Genomic DNA, 25,050 nt, shown 5'->3' on the forward strand with positions numbered 1-25,050 from the left:
TCTTTCCCCCACCTTTACTAGATGACAGATTTAGCTATGAAAACAGATAGTTATGTTGGAGAATTTATATTGTATAATCTTATATGACATTTTGACTGTGAATCGTCTATCTCTTCTTTTTCCATGTATTATATATCATATGAAAATGTTCACACAATGAGTCAATATGCTCTCACAATATTATATATTCCTTAATATGATATATTTTAGTGATTAATGTAAATACTGAAAAGATAAATAAGTACGTTAAATGTATATCTATTTTTCTAAGCATAGGATATAATAAATGTTTTCTGAAATAATATATTTTTAAAATATGACTCCAGAGGCGCTTCGGTGGCTCAGTCGTTTAAGCATCCAACTCTTGATTTTGGCTCAGGTTGTGAGATTCAGCCATATGTCGGGCTCTGCACTGGGCATGGGGCCTGCTTAAGATCCTCTCTCTCCCTCTCCCTCTGCCCCTTCCTCCAGCACCCCCTGGCTCCCCAAAAATATGATTCCAAAAAGCTAGGGAAATACACTTTTAAATTCAGTTTTCTCTTTCAGATATATTTTTAATTAGATAAAAGCTTGGAGATAAAATGCTTTGATAACAAATTCAGTGTCCAGATTTCATGAAAATGGAAGCCCATTGCTAGATTATAAAGAAAAGGCAGTGTATTTTGAAAAAAAAAAAGAAGTTCGATTTAGATGTGATTTGTAAGCAGACACATGTAACAGTAATATTTTCTTTTTTTTTAAATATTTTATTTATTTGACAGAGAGAAATCACAACTAGGCAGAGAGGCAGGCAGAGGGAGAGAGGAGGAAGCAGGCTCCCTGCTGAGCAGAGAGCCTGATGCGGGGCTCGATCCCAGAACCCTGGGATCATGAGCTGAGCCGAAGGCAGAGGCTTTAACCCACTGAGCCACCCACGCGCCACAACAGTAATATTTTCTTGGTTATAAAGCATAATGTAGAGGTTTTTCATTGCTGTTTAATAAATTACCATGAAGCCAGTGACTTAAAACAATGCAAATTATTTCATAGTTTCTATGGGTCAGGAGTCTAAGCAAACTTAGTTGAGGCCTTTGCTTAAGATTTCAGTTGGGGCTATGATATTAGCCGAGGCTTAAGGTCCTCTTATACACTCACAAGTTGTTAGCAAAATTTAGTTCCTTATAGATTAAGATCACAGTTCTTGTTTTCTTGCTTGATGTTGCCTGCGGAGGCTTTCGGCTCCGGGAAGTTGTCGGGTTCTTGCCACCTGACCCCCTCCATAAGCAGTTCACAACAGGTTTCTTTGCTTCTATAAAGCCTGCAACAGACTCTGTACTGCTTCTTCAAATCTCTGACTTCCTGATATTTTTATCACAATTTCCTTTATACTCTCCCAATCAGAACTTATGTGATTTTCACTTATCCTTCTCTTTCTGTCATTTGCTTTTGATTCCTGAGTGTCTCCAAAATCATAATGAGGTTGAGACCGAAATGGTAATTTTATGGTGACCTTTGTACCTATAAGACTTCAGTTCTTACAAAACATATTTTATACCAACAAAATGAAATAATATTAGCATTCCATTTGCAAAAAGGTATCAAAAACATGACATAAGTACTACACTAAAAAACAAACATCAGTGTTAGAGAGATTTGCTTCTAAGGAGACAGAAATTTATGAATGCATATGGTAATACAGGTGAGTGTTTTAATAGATGTGTTTTCTTTATGTCACTGTTATTAATATGACAGAATCTGCTAACATACAAGAAAAATATAGACATTATAAAATATATCTAATATAATATTCCAGATCCTTGGTTTTTACAGAGAATATAATCTGTGACCTTCATAAATTCCTAAATTCAAGAAATTATTATTTTAATATTTGTACAGTACAGCCTCTAAATTTGATCCCAAATCACATGTTCTGCATTCATCCTAACACCAGAAATTACCCCCTCCAACTTATATTAGTTTTTGGTTTGGTTTTGGTTTTGGTTTTGAAGAGAGAGAGAACATAAGCATGGGAGGGGGCAGATGAAAAGGGAGAATCTGAAGGAGGCTTTACACCCAGTGCAGAGCCCAATGCAAGGATTGATCTCACGACCCTGAGATCATGACTTGAGACAAAATCAAGGGTCAGATGCTTAACTGACTAGGCCACCCAAGTGCCCCTTAGTTTTCTGTCGTATTTGGTGACCACTGTTCTCAGAGAAGCAAAATTTTCATTCTTTCCTAGAAGCACTGTGAGGGCAAGCCAGCTAAAAAAGATGGGAGATGGGCAGAACGCTTCTTGGAGGAGGTGGCATCTTAGACAAATCCACAGAGCAATGCTGGATCAAGGACAGTCCAAGTAGAGGGAGCTCTGGGTGTCCAGGCTTGGAGACAGCAGTATAGCAGTTTGCCATCTTTGGGTTGGTGTAGGGGAGATGAGGATAGAGGGCCAGAGATAGAAGTGGTAAGCTGGGGACAGATACAGAGGACTTTGCCCTAAGGAATTTTTATTTTATCTAGATGGCAGTGCAAAACTGTGAAAGGGTTTTTGGCGTGAGAGCAATCAAGTTTGTTTGGTGCCTTCATGAAAACAACTTTTTTTTTCTCTGCAAGGTGGAAAACGGGATTGAGACTGAAGCAAGACTGCATTCTATGGGTTACAAGGAATTCTTCATTCTATAAATGTATTTTATGTAGTTATTTATTTATACCAGGTCTATGGCTAGTGGTAGGGATACAGGATATAATAAAACAGCTTTTTCTAAACATTCGGGGAAATAGAGGGATCTTGTAGCTCTTGCCCCTAAGAAGCTTATTGTCTAGTTTGTGAGACAGAAAAAAACACAAATTAAAAGGGGCATAGAAATACTTATTAAAAAGAATTTATCATTTACTTAGTGTAAACAACACTGAACAAAATATAAAGGCTTAGCAGAAGCAGTTATGAATACAGCAGTCAGACATGATATATATTTCTCCAGGCATACCTTGGAGACATTGCAGGTTCAGTTCCAGACCGCCACAGTAAAGCTTATAGAGCAATAAAGTGAATATCACAAAAAAGTGGGTCAAATAAATTTTTTGGTTTTTCAATGCATACAAAAGTTATGTTTATACTATACTGTAGGCTATTAAATGTGCAATTGCCTTATGTCTAAAAAACAATGTACATACCTTGATTAAAAATACTTTATTACTAAAAAATGCTAACTGTTTATCTGAGCTTTCAGAAGGTCATAATCACTGATCACAGATCACCATAACAAATATAATAATAATGAATAAATTTAAAATATGGTGAGAATTACCAAAATGAGAGACAGAGACATGAAGTGAGCAAATGCTGTTGGAGAAATGGTGCTAGTAGACTTTCTGGGTGGAGGGTTGCCACATACCTTCAATTTGTTAAAAAAAAAAAAAAGTAATATCTGTGAAGTGCAATAAAATGAGGTATTCCTGTAATCTTTAATAATATTTAATCTTTTACTTCAAAGTTTTATTGCCAAAATAAGACCAATCAGTTATTTTGAATGGCTGGGTAATACTTTAATCAGATAGACTTGAAAATACTGTTTGGTTTAATATTTCATTGTTTTAAATGTTTGACCAAAAGTTGATTCTGTCAGTAGTGACTCTTCCTACCCAAAACTTTTTCTTTGATGATGTTGACTCATGAGAGATTGATTATAACACACATGACCACAAAGAGCTGGACAAATTGATATGTATAACATACACACTGAAGGTTATTGTGCTTATAGATGTTTCTTACATTGCCATGGCTCTGCCTTCATGTAATCAATCCTATTACAGTGAAGGTGACAGGAGAGATGTGAATGCTCACTTGTGTTTGCCAACCTCACTGTTACTCTTTCTCTTGTTAACCCACTCAATGCTACTGCAGTTTTCCTAGGTAAACTGGGGTTCATAGTAAGTCAATGGATTGAATTGTTGAAATGCACTGAATTGTTTTTCTTCTCGTTTTATGATTTTATGTGTTTTCTAAATTGGAAACAAAGCCTAAAATAACTTTTTACTTTCATAAAATTGAATCTCCACTTTGGTGTTCTTTCAGAATTTGGTCATTGTTCTATAAATCTTGAGTTCTAAATTGACTCTTCATTGATGGGAGAAAATGTTGGCCATTTTTCTAAGGAAAATTTGGAGAAAAGATAGAATCTTTTCTATCCTGAAAATATGAGTTGAATGCTTCATGAATGCTTCATGAACAACTAATGAAAGAAGTGAGGATATTATAATTTTAATGTTCATAATGTTGGTGTCATTATGTGGGTCTGTTACAGTCCCAGATTGATTATAAATAATCATGACTCAGTGATACATTTATTTGGGGTTTTTACATTTTTGTTTCTAATTTAGTTGAATAATCAAACCTTTTTTGCTTCTTTTTTTTTTTTTTTTTTAAGATTTATTTATTTGAGAGCTAGAGAGAGGTCACAAGTAGGCAGAGAGGCAGGCAGAGAGAGAGGGGGAAGCAGGCTCTCTGCTGAGCAGAGAGCCCTGTGCAGGCCTTGATCCCAAGACCCTGAGATCATGACCTGAGCTGAAGGCAGAGGCTCAACCCACTGAGCTACCTAGGTGCCCAAATCTTTCTTGCTTCTATGTTTTGTATCATATGAGCTGTGTCAGGATTTTGTTTAATTTTAATATCCTAAAAATCATCTTTTAGCTGAGTAAATGTAGGCCTGGATGGACTTATTATTATCATAGCAGATTCTGTGTAATGTGTCAGGCTTCTTGGGGGAAAAATGTGTCCTTTAAGGATATACTTCTGACAAATTTAAGGCAGGTTAGTAATACATTTACCTTCATATTATATCATATAATCCTCTTTAAAAGGGTGCCATCATTTCTTTATTCTAATTTTTTAAAAGTTCTGTCAGAGGTCATTGATCATCACATGTACTTAGACTTTTTCTCATAACATTTAAATTGGAATCAAACATAATTCTAGTTGACATATTTATCAGTATTCTGAAAAAAATGAGGTTGGATTACATTATTCTCTGAGAGTAATCACTAATTAAAGTGTTTCTATGTGATATGTAATGACTTGATGTCAACTGAGGAAGATTTAATTGATCAGCTTGTGATAGGGTTGTGTTCCAAAGGCTCTTGTATATAGATTTTTCTTTTTGAATTTGGTTTTACAGACTAGATATTATAATTGGTGGCTAGATAATGAAGCCAACTTTCAGAAATCAATTTTTGTTCCACATATAACTACCACTTAAAACGATGTCCACTGAGAATATGTATTTTCAGTTTCAACTTGAGACAGAAAGAGTAGGTTTGATTCATTCTATTATCATGGAAGATAGGTTGGCCAGAGATAGGGATAGGAATGCCTTGAGATAGTGACTTTATTCTTTTAACTTTCTACATCTAAATAAGAACAGGATAACCTTAATTTGTTCTGAATGGAGAACAAGAGGCATTGTGAGAATAGTGGACATAGTAACATCTCTTAGATCTACCATTCCCATTTTTGTGTAGTTTATTCCATACATTTTATGTTATCAGTTTTATATATGTTTCTTCATATTTTGCACCAAAATTTTAGAAAGCAGAATAAAGAATATAACCTAGTTATATGCAGGGTAAACACTTAGAAAAATATGAAGAGAATTCAAATAGAGACATTTTTATGAGAAGGATAAGATTTAAATTAAATAAATATAGGAACTAAGAACTCACCCAACATTTATAAATGTTGGACATAGTCATAGGTGATCAAGCTTCCTCTTTCCAGGATCTAGTCTTATCTCCTGCTTTCCCTTTTTTGTTTCCTGGTTCATAGAGTTCTGTAATTCCTCAAGAAGTACGATTATCTGATTCTGCCTTTTTGGCTTATTGATGGTAATTGAGAAGAGCACCTGTTACCTACTTGTATCTGTGTCCCTTGTACTTTCAAAGTTGGTGACTTGTGTCTTTCTTGTAGGGTATGAAGGCAGTAAGAAATAACCAGCACCTTCTTTTCATACCACATTCTTTTAAAGCATCAGTGTCCCTAGTTAGGCAGTTTCAGTTTCAAGACAATAGGCTACAGTTTAAGTACACACTAAAGAGTTCCAATTTCCTGTTAGGGGATGAGGAAATTTTCACAATCCTGCACTTTGCTAAAACATTTGACATTTGACATTTGAGATTCTGTCACTTGTATCATCCTATTTTCTGGCACCAACTTCTAAATTAGTTTGCTTTAAGATGCAGAAATACAAATAAGCAAAAAAAGAATTTTTTTGCTCAGTAACTGGGAAATCTTTCTGTCTCTGCATTCTGCTAATTTTTTTTTTGTTGAGAGAGTGTCTCCACATGGCAGCAACAATTGACTCAGGTAGCTCCAGGTGTAGCATAAGGCCAATATATAATGGCATATATGTAGGTAAAAAGACTCAACTTTGCAAATAAATTTTTTTGGGGGGGGAGATAAATACCTTTAATCATATAATTATTGGTTACCCAAGCTCAACCGAGTCCTACTAGGGATTTTGCCATTCATGCATATGGAGTTGCTAGGATAGACACCCAAAGAGATGTGGAGAATGAGCACTCTAGGTATTGGTATGTTAAATCTCCATTTATAATATGAGATAAAAGGTAATTAAAAAAAATATTTGTCAGAAACAAGGAAATGGTCCTCATACCAGGAAAGTCAGACAGGAAAAGGCCTTCTTAGTCAGGAAAGGCCTGTTGGTCAGGAAAGCACAGGACATCTTAATTGATTAATTGATTTAACTGATTGCATCAGAATTATATGTAAAGAGGAAGGAGTAGTTCCCACAGCTACCTTCCCCTTCAAAGCAGGATTCTGTTACCAAAAGAAGGAGAGACTTGGACAGGATTCTGCTGTAGATAATACGACTGATTCTTTTACTAACTTCACTCACAAATCTTTTTTTTTTTTTTTTTTTTTTTTAAGATTTAAGACTAAACTACCCAGGCACCCCGACTCACAACTTCTGTATTTACCAGTTGTATGTCTTTGGGCAAGTTACATAACTTCTTAAACCTTAATATCTTTATTGGGAAATGGGGAAATAGGAGCAGCACCTAAGTTGTAAGGTTGTTGAGAAGATCGATTAGGTAACGCAGGTTAAATTCTAAGCATAGTGCTTGGCACTTAAGGCTCCATATAAAGGCAGTTCTACCTCGACCACCACATTCATCATCATCGTCATGATTACCAGTAGCAGCAACAGCCTTCTCCACTCATCATCCCCTCATCTCCACCCCTACTATCCTACTCCAGGACTTAATCAGTGCTCCACTGAATCTTTACAGATCTTTATCATCCTGTTCTCCATGTCGTGGTCAGTCATCTTTTAAGAATTTGAGAGCACCTGGTTGACTTGGTTGGTTAAGCATCTAACTTCAGCTCAGGTCATGATCCCTGAGTCCTGGGATCAAGTCCTACATCGGGCTCCCTGCTTAGTGTGGAGCATGGAGTGGAGTCTGCTTCCCCCTCTACCCTTCCCCCCTGTTAGTGATCTCACTCTCTTTCAAATAAATAAAATCTTTAAAAAGCAAAACAAAGGGGCGCCTGGGTGGCTCAGTGGGTTAAAGCCTCTGCCTTCAGCTCAGGTCATGATCCCAGGATCCTGGGTTCGAGCCCCGCATCAGGCTCTCTGCTTGTCAGGGAGCCTGCTTCCTCCTCTCTCTCTGTCTGCCTCTCTGCCTGCTTGTGATCTCTGTCTGTCAAATAAATAAATAAAATCTTTAAAAAAAAAAAAAAGCAAAACAAAAACATGAATTTGATCCTACTACCCCCTTGCCTAAGATGCTCCATTATCTCTTTCCAGTGGCAGAAAAATATTCAGATTCCACTACATACACTGTTTTTGTGGTGTTCCATCACTCTATTTCCTGTGAATTTTGTGAGAAGTAGCATTTACTTGATTAACATTACTGTGTAATTTCAAATTCTGCATAATTTGAGATATAAATAATATATTTAGATGTTAGCAGATGTAATATTGGTGGTTTGATGCTTAATTGACATGATGTTGCAGGCTTTTGATAGTTGTAGGTGTCTTTTTTGTTTTTGTTTTATTTTAATCAAGTTTCAAATCAGCTTAAATAGTTTGACTTAAACATTTATAGCTCAAATTTTGAAAGCTGAAGAAGGGGCTGTAGGACGGAAATGTAATATAGTGGTAATGGCTTAATTGGAAAGGTGGGAAACTAAGTCAAAGAGAATATGTATGTTTTAGGCCAGATGTTCTTGTGAAGGGTTTCCTCAAGAGAAGATCACCCAAATACAGATGTTCCTTGACTTAAAATAGGGTTACAACCTAATAAACCCGTTGTAATTTGAAAATACCATAAGTCAAACTGCATTTGATACACCGTAGCCTAACTTAACTTAAATGTCCTCAGAACACTTGCATTAGCTTGGAGTTGAGCAAAACTATCTAATACAAAGCTTATTCTTTAACAAAGTGTTGAATATCTCACGTAATCTATGGAATACTGAAATAAAAAACATGCTACAGTGCTGCACATGTAATGTCCCGACTATGAATGTAAATTTGGTAGTGATTTGAATTTAATAATTATATATAAATTTATAATTATATATAAAATTTAATTTCATAATTATATATAAATTTATAATTATATATAAAATTTATTTTCATAATTATATATAAATTTAATAATTATATATAATTTAATAATTATATAAACGTTTGATTTAATAATTTATATATTATTAATTTAATAATTATATATAAAATTGAATTTAATAATTATATATAAAATACTATATATGAATTTAGGGATAACCTTAGTGAAAAATTTTAAAGGAAATATATAGAAAAATTGGTTAAAATCAGCTTACCACAAATTTGAAATGCACTTTTTAAAGCATATCTTAGAAGGGCATTTTAAGAATAGAAAACTAAAAATTGAGGTTAATAAATATCTTGATCAGGTACTGTAGAAGTGTGTTGTTTCCTATTGTATAGATGTTAATTGATAAATTTAGAAAAAAAAACTAAATTAAAAATATAAGTAACAAGAGAGAAGGAAAATGGCCCATGATCTCATCACCATATTCTGTTTTTGTTTCTGTTTGAGATCAGTCTTACATACAGATGCTTTTTGTCCTAACAATAAAAATAATCATATTTCTATGTAATTACATATTCCTGCCATGGCTTCATGGTAATTATAATTCCATTGATGTTGTTAGTAATTTAAAAGTTTCTAAACTCTGCTCTAACAATAAACTTCCACAATAATATTTTAGTTAAATTATTTACGTAGTGATAGTTATTTTTTCAGGCAAATGTATAGAAATCAAATTATTTGGCATATATATTTTTAAGATTTGTTAACCATGCTATCTGTTGTGATATATAATTGATTTTCTTTGGTACTTAGAGCTATAGAAGATAGATGTAGGTTTTGTCAGGATGCTGGGACACACTAGCCTCTTTTTCATTTTTCCCATTCTTCTGTTTTCCTCCTCCTCCTCAATGGTCCATTCATTTAAGCATTTATTGACCATAAAAATAGAATAAGTAGCCATTACATAAAAATAGAATAAGTAGCCATTACTGAGCATCTTCTATATGCTAGGACCTGTTCTAGGTGCTTTGCATACTGTTAATTAATTTAATCATCTTCAAATGCAAAATGTATGTTGTTATTTCCATTTGACATATAAGTAATAAGCTTGAGGGGATAAAACATATTACCCATAAGAATTCAAGAAATGGAACATGGCCCCTTGTCTCTGTTTCGAGAACCTGTTGGTTTTAGGGGGAAAAGAGCAATCAAGAGTTTACTTTTAAGATACATTAATTATTAAAAATCAAGGAGAGACATCAAGCATGCAGTTGAATTTAGAGATCAAGAAGGGGTGGAGGAGCCAGTAAAGGAAACTGAGAAACCAGTTGCCAAAAGAAGTAGGAGTATGGGAGAAAGTGAGAGATAAGGATGGAAAGTGTCCATTGAGCTTACCAAGCATCAGCAGTGTACAGGTGCGTGTTTAACAGCAGGCTCTGGGAGAAGAGGTGGGGGCGGGGGAATGCCCTTGTTTTTTAGCTTTTCCTGATTTCTGTGGTGTAAATATTTTCACTGCTGCCAATTTCAAACTATCAGTAGTTTAACAACCGGCTTCCAGATTTTTCTGAAAATTTAATGTCAGTTGTGGTACAATGTTTAAGTTGGTTCTAGCATACCACTGATCGAAGACCTTGACAGAAATACTGCTAGTAAAGTGGTGGAGTTAGAAGACAAATTGAAGGATATCCAGTAGATAAATGTTATAGGGACAATAAAATGATTATTTTGAAGAGCCTGGTTAGAAAGAATATATTTAATATAGCATGAAAAAGTTAAGCTATATGCTTGGAATGTTGGGTGATTTTTCTTGCTGCCTGTCACATATTTTTAAAAGGTTGTATTTTATTTTTATGATATATGGAAAACATAATCATTTAATAACTACTTCTGTTTATATGTACCTGCAAAGCATGAGACATAATCCTTGGTCTTATATTTTATAATCTAAGTCAGAATTCATACAGAATAAATTTCTAGAGGAAGTCATTTTTTATTGAGGAAACAAGTATACAAATTTTGCGCTGACAGACAAATTTTTAGAGCAAAGAGTTTTATGATCATTACAGAATATACACAACGTCTAAAGATATTTTATACAAAAAGTCCTGATTTGTATTGTTGAAAATTTTGAGGTAAAAAAATTTGTGTATAAAGTGGCTGAACTATAGACATAGAAATAATAGAAAGTGTTATGCTTCAGTTATAATGTCAATTCACATACCAGTCAGTTGAGACCAGCTTTTTGTAACAAATACCTTAAATGATTTATTTCTGTTTTGTTTTGCTTCTTGGAGGATTACCTGCAGTAGTTTCAGCTATTCAACTTGAATCATTTTAGATATCAGTAGGTAACCTGTTATACCATGGTACTGTGGCTTTTTAAAAACAGTATTCTAGCCAAAAGTGGACATTCCTTTGCTTTTTCTTTATAAAAATCCTCTTTACTTTCTTTTTTTTCTTTGTCCCTGAAAATAAAGTAGCTTTGAATTTCACTAGCATATTTTGACTTCAAGTTGTAAGAGTTCTCATTTTTGTTTTGCTATAGTTTTCTGTAAAATTTGCAAGAAATATGTTACAAAGATAATGTGGAATCTAAAATTATCGTACTCATGATCCTGGGAAATATTAATCAGCTTGGAAGAAAAGATCACACAAGTTAAGTTTAGTTTTTTACATTTGACTGATGCTTCCTATACGAGAGCTTTAGTTGTTTTGATGCATTATCCTTTTGGTTTTTGCAAGTTTGATAATATGTGACATTTTAGTTGGTGTTTCCAGTGTATTTTCTGCAGTAAACATTGATATTTGAGTTAAAGCAAAACTAATATAAATTGTTATTTCTAAATAGTTTCTGACTTACAAGTTTAGCATCTCTTGTATAAATGCCCAGTTTATCAGGAAGGGAATGTTACCTGACTTACCCAAGTCCACTAGTGCACAATTGAACTAAAGGCATTAATGGCAGTGAGTAGTATGGGATGAGACTAAGAATGCATTTGATTAAAAATTCTTGTGTTTATGGAGCACCTGGGTGGCTCAGTGGGTTAAACCTCTGCCTTCAGCTCAGATCATGATCACAGGGTCCTGGGATTGAGGCCCACATCAGACTCTCTGCTCGACAAGGATCTAGCTTCCCCGCGCCCCCCACAACCCTGCCCCTGCCTGCCTCTCTGCCTACTTGTGATCTCTCTGTCAAAAAAATAACATCTTAAAAAAAAAAAATTCTTACGTTTATTATATGTCCAGGATATGCTAGGAAGATGAAATAATCCAGTTTCAGAGGAGTCTTATAAGAAACACAGAAATGTGACTGACAGCTTATTTAGCTATCAGAGTTGGTTGAAAGGAAAGAAATAAGGAATGGTCCTTTATAGTTTAGGGTTTAACGCATTGGGATTAAGAGCTCTGATGACTCAGGTAAAATGGCACAGCTACAGGGAACACGTTAGGCTCCACAAAGCAGTGTCACCATACCCCATTACCTCATCTTCTCTAATGCTCCTTCATTAGAAGAAACAAGCATTATACCCATAGAGGGGTTACCCAGAAAATGTTTTTTCTTCTTGAAATTGTTAGAAAATACAGATTACAAGAAATTATGCTACCATGGTGGTATGAACATACAGTAGTAATTACCAAAAACAGCCCTTTATTTTTTAAAATGATTTCTCTCTATAAGAGCTGTGTATATTCAGTCTGGGAAAGAGTGAATGATCATTTATTCATTCCACAATATTAACTTGAGACTTACCATGTGGCAGATGCTATGTTATAAGGGATATATTGGTAAAAGAAAACAGTTCAGAGATACTAAAGTCTAGTGCAGGAGAGAGATTCTGGCTGTTCTCTTCTGTGCTGTTGTGTACATTGCTGTGCACAGAGCGAGGGTGCTTGGCTCAGTTTCTGTGGGGTTGGAGGAGAAGGACCTCCCAAGAAAAGTGAAATCCAAGCTGAGAACCAAAGAGAGGCTAGAGGGAAGACTCCTGGGACACGTTCAGGCACAGTGCAGGCATGGATGCATGTGTGATCATAATACACTGAAAACACTCAGAACATGACTTTTCTCATTTTCCAGGAAGTGAAACTCTTGTTTTAGGATATCTCTTAGTTACCAAAGGAGAAAAGGCCAAATTGTGGCTAGAAATGCCCTCTGGTTAGGATGTAACAAAATTTTTAATGTGTTTAGAGGTAGAAGGAAAATTAAATTAACCCAGTGACATATTTTACATATGAAACTTGTGATGTAGCCATATTCCTACAATTTGTTTATAAAGAAGGAAAGTCAGCCAAGTTAAACAGACGTATTCTCATTTAACGAATTGATTTGTACAGGTAGTGCTTTTTTTACCCTGGCAAAAATATTTTTATGGTAGTCCTAACCTGTGTTCCATGAGGAAATACTGAAAATGATTCATGATTATTAATGATTTAATGCTACTAGCACAATGGTATCTTTGTTGAGTAGGTATAGCAGGGAAGTTAATACTGGAGTCTGGAACCTGACTGCTTGGTTAATCCCAGCTGTACCCGAGTTAGTTGTATGACCTTGGTCAAGCTTCTCCAACTTCTTTATTTGTAAAATGGGAATGTTATTATAGTTGTACCCTGAGCTAAGTTATTTGGTCTTTTAACTATATGAGGAATTTTATGTACTCCCCAAACTAAACTTTTTTGTTTGTTTGTTTTCTCTTGTGTTTGTAAGAATTGGCTTGGACTTTGCATGCCTTTTGAGTATGACTGGAGAAGGGACATCTTTGCAGTTGTATCACAGATGCGTGTTGTGTGTTTTTTCAGTGTTCTCATATTTGTTCATTTATAGCAGCAATGATTTTATGCTTCATGCCCCCCTCTTTTTTTCATTGACTTTTCTTTCTGTTTTTAAAGGGGATTTGAGATACTAAAGGATTAATTCTGTGAACACTGAGTATGATAAATAGGTTTATTTGTGAGATTAGCCTTAAGCTTAATGTGTGTCACAATTATGAAAGAATATCATGAGAATAAAAAAACTATATCGTTGAATAATGAAAGAAAAATGCCATGTCAGATTACCAGTGTTCATTTTTGTGTCCTTTTATTCTGGGATTTGCTGGGGGTTTTGCTTTTTGTTTGTTTTTTAGATTTTATTTCTTTATTTGACAGAGAGATAGGGAGAACCAGAAAGTCTAAGCAGAGGGAATGGTAGAGGGAGAAGAAGCATGGAACCCAGCGATGGGGCTTGATCCTAGGACCCTGGGATCATGACCTGAGCCAAAAACAGACACTCAACCGACTGAGCCAACCAGGGGTTCCTGGGATTTGCTGTTTTTATATAACATAATTGACATCAATTTTGGGGTATTGATATATATATAAAACCTTTTCCCCCTTGAAATTAATAATTAGTGGTGATTATGTTTTTATCTAAAATTCTGCCTGCAAGGATTTTTTCAGGGACACATTATGAGGCAAGTTTCCAGCCCAGGACTTTCATGTGTGGTGTTGCTTCTTGGATTACTCTTCTTGACTTTCATTGTATTGCTTCTCATTCTTTAGGGCACAGCCAAAGCATACTTCTTCACAGAACTTTCCTCCTAAATTGGTATACTCCCACTCCCCCCAGTTTTATATAGAAGCCTATATATTTCCCTCTTAGTCATTATCACAATTTTAAACTGTTATTAGTTTACTTATTTGTTGTCTGCTTCTTCCTGTTATACGTAAAGCACCACAGGATAGAGAGATTATGAGTCTTACCACTGCTTTGTATAAAGTGACTAGAACAGTGTTGATGCTTTTCCAGAGTCCATGCTCACCTAACTATAGTATAGAATAACTGAATGAAGAAAATATGTAAGTAGCATTATTCCAATTTTAAAAGGTCACACAGTTGCTTGGTGGTAGGACTGGGATTTAATTCCAGTTGTCAGTCTAATTCCAAAGACCTCATCCGGACCATGAGAAAGGCAATTTCACAACTACTTCCTACTTGATTATTCACCATATTCTTGTAATAATTATAATTATCCACACTTTCCAGATGAAGAAACTGGGACTCTTTGTGACTTTGTCAAAGACGAATCACTCAGAAGTAGGAGAATGAATTTATTTGGCTTGAGCTCAGTGTTTTTATGTTGTGCAGTGTTTCTCTGTAATCACTGAACTCGATCTCTGTCCCAATGTGCTTTGATGCAAACCTTTCTTACAGAAAGTAAGAGAGAAAGTGTATTTTCTATTTCAGTGTTGCCCCCTTAGCTGAACCCAGGTGACAGTGTTAAACAGGTAATGATTTTAAACTTAGAAGCTATTCCATTCCCATTGTTTTTAGTAACTGTATCTTTCCTTTAGTAAATACTTACTGAATATCATTTGTTTGACTATATTACAGCTAGGTACTAGAAAAAACAATGCTGAGTAAGACTTACACTTCACCCTCATTTTGGTTAATGCATAATAATATTTAAAGTACCTTCTTAAAAAAAAAAAGAACATGGAATGTCAAAATGAATGAGATGCCTCTGGGCATGGAAAATGGGAAGATGGCCTTGATATATAGTTGATTTAAAAAGTATACAGCAGCTGTTGAGATGTGCATGAGTCTGCTTTTTTTGTTTAAAAATAAATAAAATATGCATAGATGTGTCTGTATGAATTATATAAAAAGGAAGAATAACCTCTGAAAATGTTAATATTGGCTATCCCTAGAGGTAGGCTTGGGTAGGCAGAAGGTAGTACTTTCATTCTATTTGTATTTCTTATGATAGGATTATGAGTGTTTTTTTACTTTTTTAAGTTATTTCTTAGTATTTTTTAATATAGAAAAATTTCAAAGGGTGTATGAGAATTTTATCTGGAGAATGTTTATAATTTTTTTTTAATTTTTTCTTTTATTTATTCATTTGACAGAGAGAGATCACAAGTAGGCAGAGAGCGAGAGAGAGGAGGAAGCAGGCTCTCTGCCGAGCAAAGAGCCCAATGCGGGACTCGATCCCAGGACCTGGGATCATGACCTGAGCCAAAGGCAGAGGCTTAACCCACTGAGCCATTATAAACTGACCCTGTTTATAATATTTTAAGTGAAAAACAGTATTAGAGTAAGATTTTGCTTTTCTGATCTATCTAAATTTTCTCTTTCATATGCTTTTTTATAATTTGACAGTGAAGTTTTTACTAAAGCATTCTTTCTGCCCTATTTTCAACAACAACAACAAAAAGAAGCACAAAGAAAAAAATAAAGCAGGGAAAGGATCCTAACTAGAGGTAGGGGTTGGAAGTAGGGGAGATGTGTAAATAGGGAAGGAACTTATCATCCAAGTATTTAAATTTGTTTGCATTAATATAATGCTAATAATAATCATAATAGTAACAGTGACAGCTCACATTTACTGCACGCTTATTAAAGCCAGGTATTGTCCTAAGTACTTTGCATATATTAACTTAGTTAATCCTCTGATTGTTATCCCTGTCTTAAAGAGGGGGCTCCGAAAAGTTACCTCTTGTCGAAGATTACAAAACTGTTACCTGTCCGAGCTGTGGTATAACCTGTGCAGTCCTTCTCCAGAGGTTGTACCGGACACACTGCTGTCTCTGTCAGTTTGTGAGTTTCCAGATATCAGTCCAACTCTTAATAAGGGTTTTAGGTTGTTTCTGCATTGATAAAAGACTTAAAATTTTAGGTCAGGATTCTGGTAGTATCCAAATTTTCCTAGTACCCAGATTTATTTTTTCAACCCATTAGGGACTAGGAAAAAGCCTTTGTGATTTCTGCATCTCACCAGAAGTGAACAGATGTAGGGGATAAAATTGTAGCCAACACATTATTCGTTGCATTGTTTTGTTTCTCTGGTCAGGCAGCTTGGCATAGTGGAAAATAGTGGCTTCAGGTAGAATTGAGTTTAAATTCTGGCATCAACGTTCTCTAGCTTCTAGCCTTCTTTGTTTCTTTATTTGGAAAATAAAGATAATATTGCTCTTCAGGGTGAATATGAGAATTACATGAAATAATATAGGCAAAAATATAGGCTACCTTCAGAGTAGAGTCAGGCACATAGTAAAATCTTAATAAATATTAAGTCAATACTGGTAGATATCTCAGAATAAGTTGAAGAGTCATCTAGGAAACAAAATATACCGGATTTTTAACTATAAAATGCAGGTACAACTATGACTGGAAAATGAATATTCAATGAGGAAGTATTAATATTTTAAGATGCCTGATTAATTCAGCACATTCCTATATACAAACCCATATAATTTGTGGCAATTAGTAAATTCATTTTTAATTACCCTTACATTTCAAATCATGAGAATGTAAAACATTGTAATCAATTATCTTAAAAACATACATTTGAAATTAATGGTCTGGTGTGATAGGAAAATTTTATCACAAGTTAGACTAAACTCATACAGCAATTTTTTGTTAGTTTCTTCATTTGAGCTTTTATCCCTTTGCTCTTTTAGGAGCTCCTGGCTGGTTCAGTCAGTGGGGCATGTGACTCTCCATCTGAGGGTCATGAGTTCAAGCCTCACACTGGGTGAAGAGCCCACTTTAAAAAAAAAAAGAGGGTATCACATTGATCTTTTAGATGTTTTCACATTTTTGTCCATTTTTTGATGAATTTTCCATTGTTTTTTTGCTAATCTCCCCCTTTTTCTCCTATTTAAAATTAAATGTTACCAATTTCTATATATGTTTTTGTCTCATGTTTCTTTTTCAGGTCATTAAAAAAAAAAAAAACCCTGCATTTTACCCCACTGCCTATATAGAAAAATATCTCAGTATATTTATTACTAGAGTGGCATGTGGTGTTGCATAGTATTTTGGGTGGTTTGAAATCATCATGCCTTCTGAAGAAGTGTGGTGGAGAGCAGTTAGATTCTGAGCGGAGAACTATGGAGATTTCTATTTGATTTTTTGGGCTATTTCTTTATTTAAAATCAGATTTTCCACAATTTAGTAATTGAGCATATTCTTTTATTTATTTAATAGGTTAGCTCACTTTGAAAATACTTACTTTGTATCTCACTTCACTACATAACACCCTAAGAAAAGATATTGGATTTAAGGAAATTCAAGAATGATGAAACATTTAAGGACCTTCCTTTCTTGACTTACTGTTATTCTAAAAATGGTTGTATGTGAAAACTGTGTTCTTTTAAAAGTACAGTTGTATTTTCTGCCTTATCAAGTTTATTTCTAAGAGAATTTTTATTTTAAACAATAATTTCTGTAGGGATTCTTTTCTCACTATTATTATCTCAGCATAATAAAGTATATTCAAAATTAGTAAATTACTTTTTTATTCTGTAATCTAATGTACATCATCAAATAAATATGGAAATCTTGTCCTTTTTTTTTCTTTTAGAAGAACTGAAATCAAATTCTCCCACACCTACATTCTGTATGCATGATTGTCCATTGTAATTTTTTTTTATATACATGATTATCCAGATCCCTATCTGTAATCCAGGATACTTAGTTGCTCTCGTGATGACCTAAGTTATTTGTACTTCCTGACCATCATAGATATTGGTGGCCCTAATTGGAATAACTTAAAAATTGATTCCTAAACATAGCAATTCTAAAATTCATATTTCTCAAATATCTATTCAAACCTTATTGACAGCAAATAAAATACCTTCATATTTTACTTGTTTTGGAGGCTGAAAGTTTCCTTTAAGCACTCTGCAAGGGACCTCTCTCTGTTACATAAATCTTAACATCTTGAGACTACTGTGAGGACTATTGATAATGTATATAAAGGCCCGTGTGTGGTGCCTAATACATAGCAGATAGTCAGCAAGAGGCAACTGCTGTTTTTATTCTCTAAGAATGACTGGAACAAATGCCAGTACATGCTTTCTGCTGAAAATGCTCATTTGTGTCCTGCTTATGTTCACTGTTCTTGCCTCCCTCAATTATCATTCTTGGATAGTAGTGCCAGCAGAAACTAAAGGTGACCATTTTTCTTCTCTCTAAAGAAAAATATAATATTGACTGCAGTGGTTAAAAAAAAGATATTTGTGCGGGCACCTGGGTGGCTCAGTGGGTTAAGCCGCTGCCTTCGACTCAGGTCATGATCTCGGGGTCCTGGGATCGAGTCCCACATCGGGCTCTCTGCTCAGCAGGGAGCCTGCTTCCCTCTCTTTCTCTCTCTGCCTGGCTGTCTATCTACTTGTGATCTCTCTCTGTCAAATAAATAAAATCTTTAAAAAAAATAAGATATTTGTGTTATACTTATAAAGCAGATCTTGAGAAAGGGCGATTTTTAAAAAATTATCTCTGTAAATAGTCTTGGCTACTCTTTGAGATCTTGCATATTTGAAAAAATATGTATTCTTTGTCAAAATTAATGGGTGATTTGGCTGGGTATAGAATTGTACTTAGGAAATAATTTTCCTTTAATTTCAAAGACATATAAATCCTATTAGATTGGCTTTGGCTTCCAGTGGTTGTATTGAGAAGTTTCTTGCCATTTTGAGTCTTGATCTTTAGTCTGTGACTTAGTTTGTCACTCAGGAACTTTTAAGGGTCTTCTCTTTTTCCTGTCGTTTGAGGCATTTCACCTGGTACCCTTTGCCTTCAGTGGATGTTTGAAAATGTATGGAAACAGTTTTGGACATCAGAGTCACTAGGGAGGATGCTTTGGGATTTAATGCCTGGATGTGAGAAAGTTAATTTTCTTAAAAAGGAGGAAAGCGTCTCACTCAAAATGTCAGTAGTGCCACTGTTGAGAAATACTGTGACCCATATATATGACAAGAGAAACAAGACATGTACACCAAAGGCCAGTCAATATGTTTGGTAATGAGGTTATAAACATGCTGTATGAAACAATGAAGGGAGAAAGTATAAATGACAAGTTATAGATTGAAGTAGAATAAAAATCACTACATGAAATATAGACATTAAATTATTCATTAGTATGTATTTACTATGTTACTGCTTTGGGTTACTAGTTGGACATTATCCACACTGTTGTGCTTACTCATATTTTGGACTTTTTGTCTGTATTTCCAAGTATTACCCGCTCTTAGTTACTTTGATAAGTCAAAAAATTATCTATTCATTTCTATGGTAGGATATCTGTTTGTAATCTGAGCATGTAACAATTCCAGATCCAGACAGAGTTGAGGAGTTATATTTTTGCAGAGGCTAGAACTTGGCAGACAATGATAGCACATGTATTTAAATTTTTTTTTAAAGATTTTATTTATTTATTTGACAGACAGAGATCACAAGTAGGCAGAGAGGCAGGCAGAGAGAGGAGGAAGCAGGCTCCCCGTGGAACAGAGAGCCTGATGCGGGGCTCGATCCCAGGACCCTGAGATCATGACCTGAGCCGAAGGCAGTGGCTTAATCCACTGAGCCACCCAGGCGCCCCCCACATGTATTTAAATTGAAGTGGAATTTGGGAAAGAGTTGAGCAATAGTTGTACAGTTTCATAGCAGCTTCTTAGAAGTTTGCAATTCTGTTTCATTAATGTCTTGGAAAATGAATTACCAGAATAGCATATATAGTTAGTTATATTACAAGAATGCAAACATTCAAGGACAAAGACAGATTGCTTCTAGATTTCCACCATTGTCTTATGGTTCACATCATTGTTTTACTTCACTGATGTGGCTAGCCAGCCACATTAGTGAAAACTGTAAATTAGAAATACATTAGAAATACAGAACTTGAAGGAAGAGGTAGTAGAAGGTGGTAGAATAAGTAGCTTGATAATTCATATTAATATAACAATTGTTAGATATTTTTAAATAATTCAGTACTAATGCAGAGCCTTCATTTAATACATATATAATAAACTTTTATTTTTCAGAACCTAAATCACAGCTGCAGCAGCTTCCTCAGGGACAACACAGATTGTCAAATACTGAGCAAAATGGAGTAAAAGATAATAATCAACCAAGATATCTTCCTCGAAATGATACCAGACAGCCAAGGAATGAGAAACCTCCTCGTTTTCAAAGAGACACCCAAACTTCAAAGTCAGTTTTAGAAGGCAGTGGATTACCTAGAAACAGAGGTTCTGAAAGACCGAGTACTTCTTCAGGATCTGAAGTATGGGCTGAAGAGAGAATCAAGTGTGATAGACCCTATTCTAGATATGACAGAACTAAAGATACTTCATACCCTATAAGTTCTCAGCACAGTGATGGTGCTTTCAAAAAAAGGGATAACTCTATGCAAAGCAGATCAGGAAAAGGTCCATCCTATGCAGAGGCAAAAGAAAATCCACTTCCTCAAGAATCCACTGATTATAATAATCAAAAACGTGGGAAAAGAGAAAACCAAACAGCAAATCCTGATCATTTTTATGACAGGAAGCCACGAACAATAACTAACGAAACTTTCAGTGGTGTAAAAATTGAAAAACATTTTAATGTAAATACTGATTTCCAGAATCCTGTCCGAACTAATAGTTTCATTGGTGTTCCAAATGGAGAGACAGACATGCCACTGAAGGGCCGGCGAGTAGGACCTATTAAGCCAGCAGGACCCACCACAGCTACGCCCTATGATGATAAAGTGTTTTACAGTAGTGGGCCCAAAAGAAGATCTGGGCCTATTAAACCAGAAAAAGTACTAGAATCATCTATTCCTATGGAGTATGCAAAATTGTGGAAACCTGGAGACGAATGTTTTGCACTTTACTGGGAAGACAACAAGGTATGCATGCACTGAAGTTATTGTATACTAATATTACTAAATGTCACATTCCAGTGAGAGTGTAGAAGGCCATGCTTTGGGACTGTGAGTTTTGTTCTATAGCCATAACTGTTTAAAGTCTTTGAACAGATTTATAGATATGTAATTTATAAAAGGAAAAATAAAATATTTAATATTTTTGTGAATGCTTAGGGAGAATTGGTCTCAAAATTTGGTTAGGTAAGGTTTGATTCTAGATTGTATATCAGAACAGTATTTAAAAGTAATTAAGTGAAGTTATACTGATTCACAAGGAAGAAAATGAGTTGAGTGACACAGAGTTAAATTATGCAGATTTCATTTTTAAATGGAAGAAAATATGCAACTGGCCTACTTAAAAAAATAAGAACAGGAAGGTTAATTATTTAGCTAACATTAATGATAATTATTAAGCCAATAACTTAAACATTCTTTAGTTCTATGTTATATGCTCACTACAGTAGAAAGCAAGAAATCATGGAGAAAGGGAAGGAAAAGACAGATACTAAGTCAAGAAGGAATACAGTGGATCAGATAAGAGTCTGGCTGAGAGGGATCACACCAATAGGGAACAGGACGGGGAAGAGGAAAGAGGGACCCTCAGAGAGAAGGACCTTTGCGTGTGTTTTCCCTTCTGCCCAACATGCTCCTCTACCAACCATTCTCGTTCTTGAGGCTTGACTCCAAGATCAATTCCTGGAGAAGCCTTCTTCACCCTGCCCCTTCCTCCTTCCATCACTGTTGTCTTTCTCAATCAGTGCCTTGTTCACTTTCTAATATTTACCACAGTATGTAAGTATTTTTAGTTTTGGTTCTGGGATTGATAAGCTCTTTCTCTTAACCATATTTTTCAGTTCCTTGAAGGCAGGACTAGAAGCAGCCCTGCTTCTCCCACAATGGAGGAATTTCATAATTACTTGTACACCCTGTAATTAGTTAATTCTAAAGGGGGCACTTACATTGGAAAAAAAGGAGATTGGTAGGGAACTGGACATATCAGCAAGATCATAGTAAAAAACAAAAAAGAGTATTATAGTGTGAGAGAGCTGGGTGGATATGAGGATTAAGTTAAAAAAAATATTTTAAATAAATATTTCATAGGTAGAGTAGTTTCAGTTGATAAGGTAAGGCTGTGCCCATGGGTATTTGTGTGGCTAAAAGGAGTAGTGGAGGCAGTTAACTGTAGTTTTCAGGGAACTGAAATTCAGGCTAGGGAATGTGGTTGGATCTTTTAAAAGGATGCAGTTGGGCCAGAGATCAGGAACTGGGGCCTCTTGTGTTCAGTGAATGATGAAGCATAAGCAGGGTGTTAGGTATTTCCCGATGATAGCAAGGAGAAGGGTACAGGTTGGTATAACTAGATGGCATAGTCAAGTAAGGTTTTTGTATGAATGTGGGATTGCATCTGTCTAGAAGCAGCATCTCTACTGTTGAGTTTTTATTCAAGGCTAGAAGGAGAGGAGGAGACAGCACTAGCGTGTCATCGTTGCCGCCTCCTCCTCCTCCTCCTCCCCCTCATCTTCTCCCTTCTTCTTCAAGAAAAGCAGAAGCCATTCCAGAAATACCATCAGACAATCTCATTGGCTGGAACTATTTCACGGGCTCTTCCCTTGCTGTTAGGAAGGCCTGGAAAACAAGTCCAGGTGATCTTCACCACGCAGACTCTTACTCTTACAACTCAGGCTACTCGCTTTCCAACATACAGGAACTATTTGATTTAGGTAGTGGGAGACTATTTATGTTTAGCTGTTTCGCCTCTTGGTAAAGGCAAGTAAAGGTAAAGTAGTTGGAAATCAGTGTTGGTTAATAGAGCTAATGGTATCTATCTTAGAGGGAGTGGCTACTTGTGTCAGTTGCTTCTGTGAAAGTTTGATTAAGCTGAGAATGGAAAATTTTTTTTTGTATTGGACAATGTAAGATTATTGGTGATCTTTTTTTTAAATATATTTTATTTATTTGACAGAGAGAAATCACAACTAGGCAGAGAGGCAGGCAGAGAAAGAGGAGGAAGCAGGCTCCCTGCGGAGCAGAGAACCCAATGTGGGGCTGGATCCCAGGACACTGGGATCATGACCTGAGCCGAAGGCAGAGGCTTTAACCCACTGAGCCACCCAGGTGCCCCAGATTATTGGTGTTCTTGATGAGCAGAGTGAGCAGAGGAAGTAAATGGAGTTCCAGGTTCAGTAACTTTTTTGAAAGGATTAGTATACGACTCATGCTTTCTATTGAAATCGCACAAAGATCATGCCCTAGTACTAAGTACAAAACTAATACAAACAAGCCATTTCAAAGCCTAAAACCAGCGATTTATAGGCTCAAGGATATCTATTTGTACTCTGTCTGCTGTCAAAAGAAAATATCAGGGGCACCTGGGTGGCTCAGTGGGTTAAAGCCTCTGCTTTCGGCTCAGGTCATGGTCCCAGGGTCCTGGGATCGAGCCCCACATCGGGCTCTCTGCTCAGCCAGAGACCTGCTTCTCTTCCTCTCTCTCTCTGCCTGCCTCTCTGCCTACTTGTGATCTCTGTCAAATAAATAAAATCTTTTTTAAAAAAAAAAAAAGAAAATATCATCATTTTGTGAAAAATAACATTTTCTAGAACCTCTTCTGTATTTCATCTGCAGTGTGTGGTATCCTATAAAAAATTAGGAGGCGTGGTTAAAAATGCAGAGAGAGAAAGAAAATGAATGAGAAGTAAGCAACAGAGAATAATAATAGACCTACGTATATTCAGATATTAGACTCAACAGATAAGTTCTTCAACAAATATTGAGTAAACTGTAATTGAGTAGCTGCTAAGTGTCGGGTACTTGGTATATATCAGATAGTTCTGACTATGCTATTACCCTAATTTCTTCAAATACATGATGAAATTATTAATAAAGCTTTATTTTTAACTAGTTATCTCAAAAAATCAAATAATACTGAATTTATCTGTTGCCTTTTCTAAATATATTTAATATAATAGCATATAGTTTGTGAAAGAGAGTACCTAACAGTTCCCAAAATGTTTTGAGCTTTTAGAGTATTCTTAGAAAAATTGGATGATCTAGGGTGACTATTTTGGTTTTAATTGGATGTGTACTTTTATTTTAGAGTGAGGGACTGTGGGCTCTCTAAAATTACATCCTTAAACAAATAATATTCACCCTCTGAAAGAGATGGGATTATTTGTCTTCTGAAAACACCTAATTTTAAAATTTAAAAGAAAGCTTTTAAATGTTTTGTCAAGAATAATCAGTTTTGTGATTTTCTAACCAGAGACCAACCAAGACAAAGATTTAAGAAAGACATGAATTATAACTGTTGTTAAGAAACTGTAATCTTAATTGCATTGTAGTGCTATATTGAGGATAATCAACTAATTAGTATAATCTATCATTTAAAAAGTTCCTGACAGTATCTTGCCTTCTCTCAACCTTTATTTCCATAGAAGGATTTGAGAATTTGGGACAATTCTCCTTCTCTCTCCACTGTCATAATTAGTTTAGTTCTTTCTGGCCTCTCAACTGGGATACTGTACCAACCTCCAAAATGGTTTTCTTGTCTTAAACCTTATTCTTCTCAAATTTGTTATTGAAACTACTATCACTGATCTTGGTCTTATACCATGTCATTCTTTCTAGTTAAAATCTGTCACCTGTGGAGCAAATCTAGCCTATAGCATGCATACAGATCCTCCATCTGCTGGCCCTTATCTTCTTGTCCCATCTGAGTTCCTGTTGGTTGGCCCTTCTCACATCGTGCCATAATTAACTGTAAACTTTTTCCAGTTTCCTGCACTAATCTCCATGTTTTATGTCTCAT

At 35.4% G+C, this 25,050-nt stretch overlaps 1 protein-coding gene across 4 annotated transcripts in view; it reads left to right on the forward strand.

The window, feature by feature from the left end:
- Nucleotides 1–25,050, forward strand: part of TDRD3 (tudor domain containing 3) — a 167,952-nt gene that overhangs the window by 104,328 nt on the left and 38,574 nt on the right. For all 4 annotated transcript variants that reach the window (XM_046028287.1, XM_046028288.1, XM_046028290.1 and 1 more), the window contains exon 11: nt 20,377–21,227. In XM_046028287.1, the coding sequence (XP_045884243.1) occupies nt 20,377–21,227 (851 nt within the window). The remainder of the gene's footprint in view (nt 1–20,376; nt 21,228–25,050) is intronic.

Source organism: Meles meles, chromosome 14 (assembly GCF_922984935.1).
Source record: "Meles meles chromosome 14, mMelMel3.1 paternal haplotype, whole genome shotgun sequence".
In the NCBI taxonomy this organism is placed as follows: domain Eukaryota; kingdom Metazoa; phylum Chordata; class Mammalia; order Carnivora; family Mustelidae; genus Meles; species Meles meles.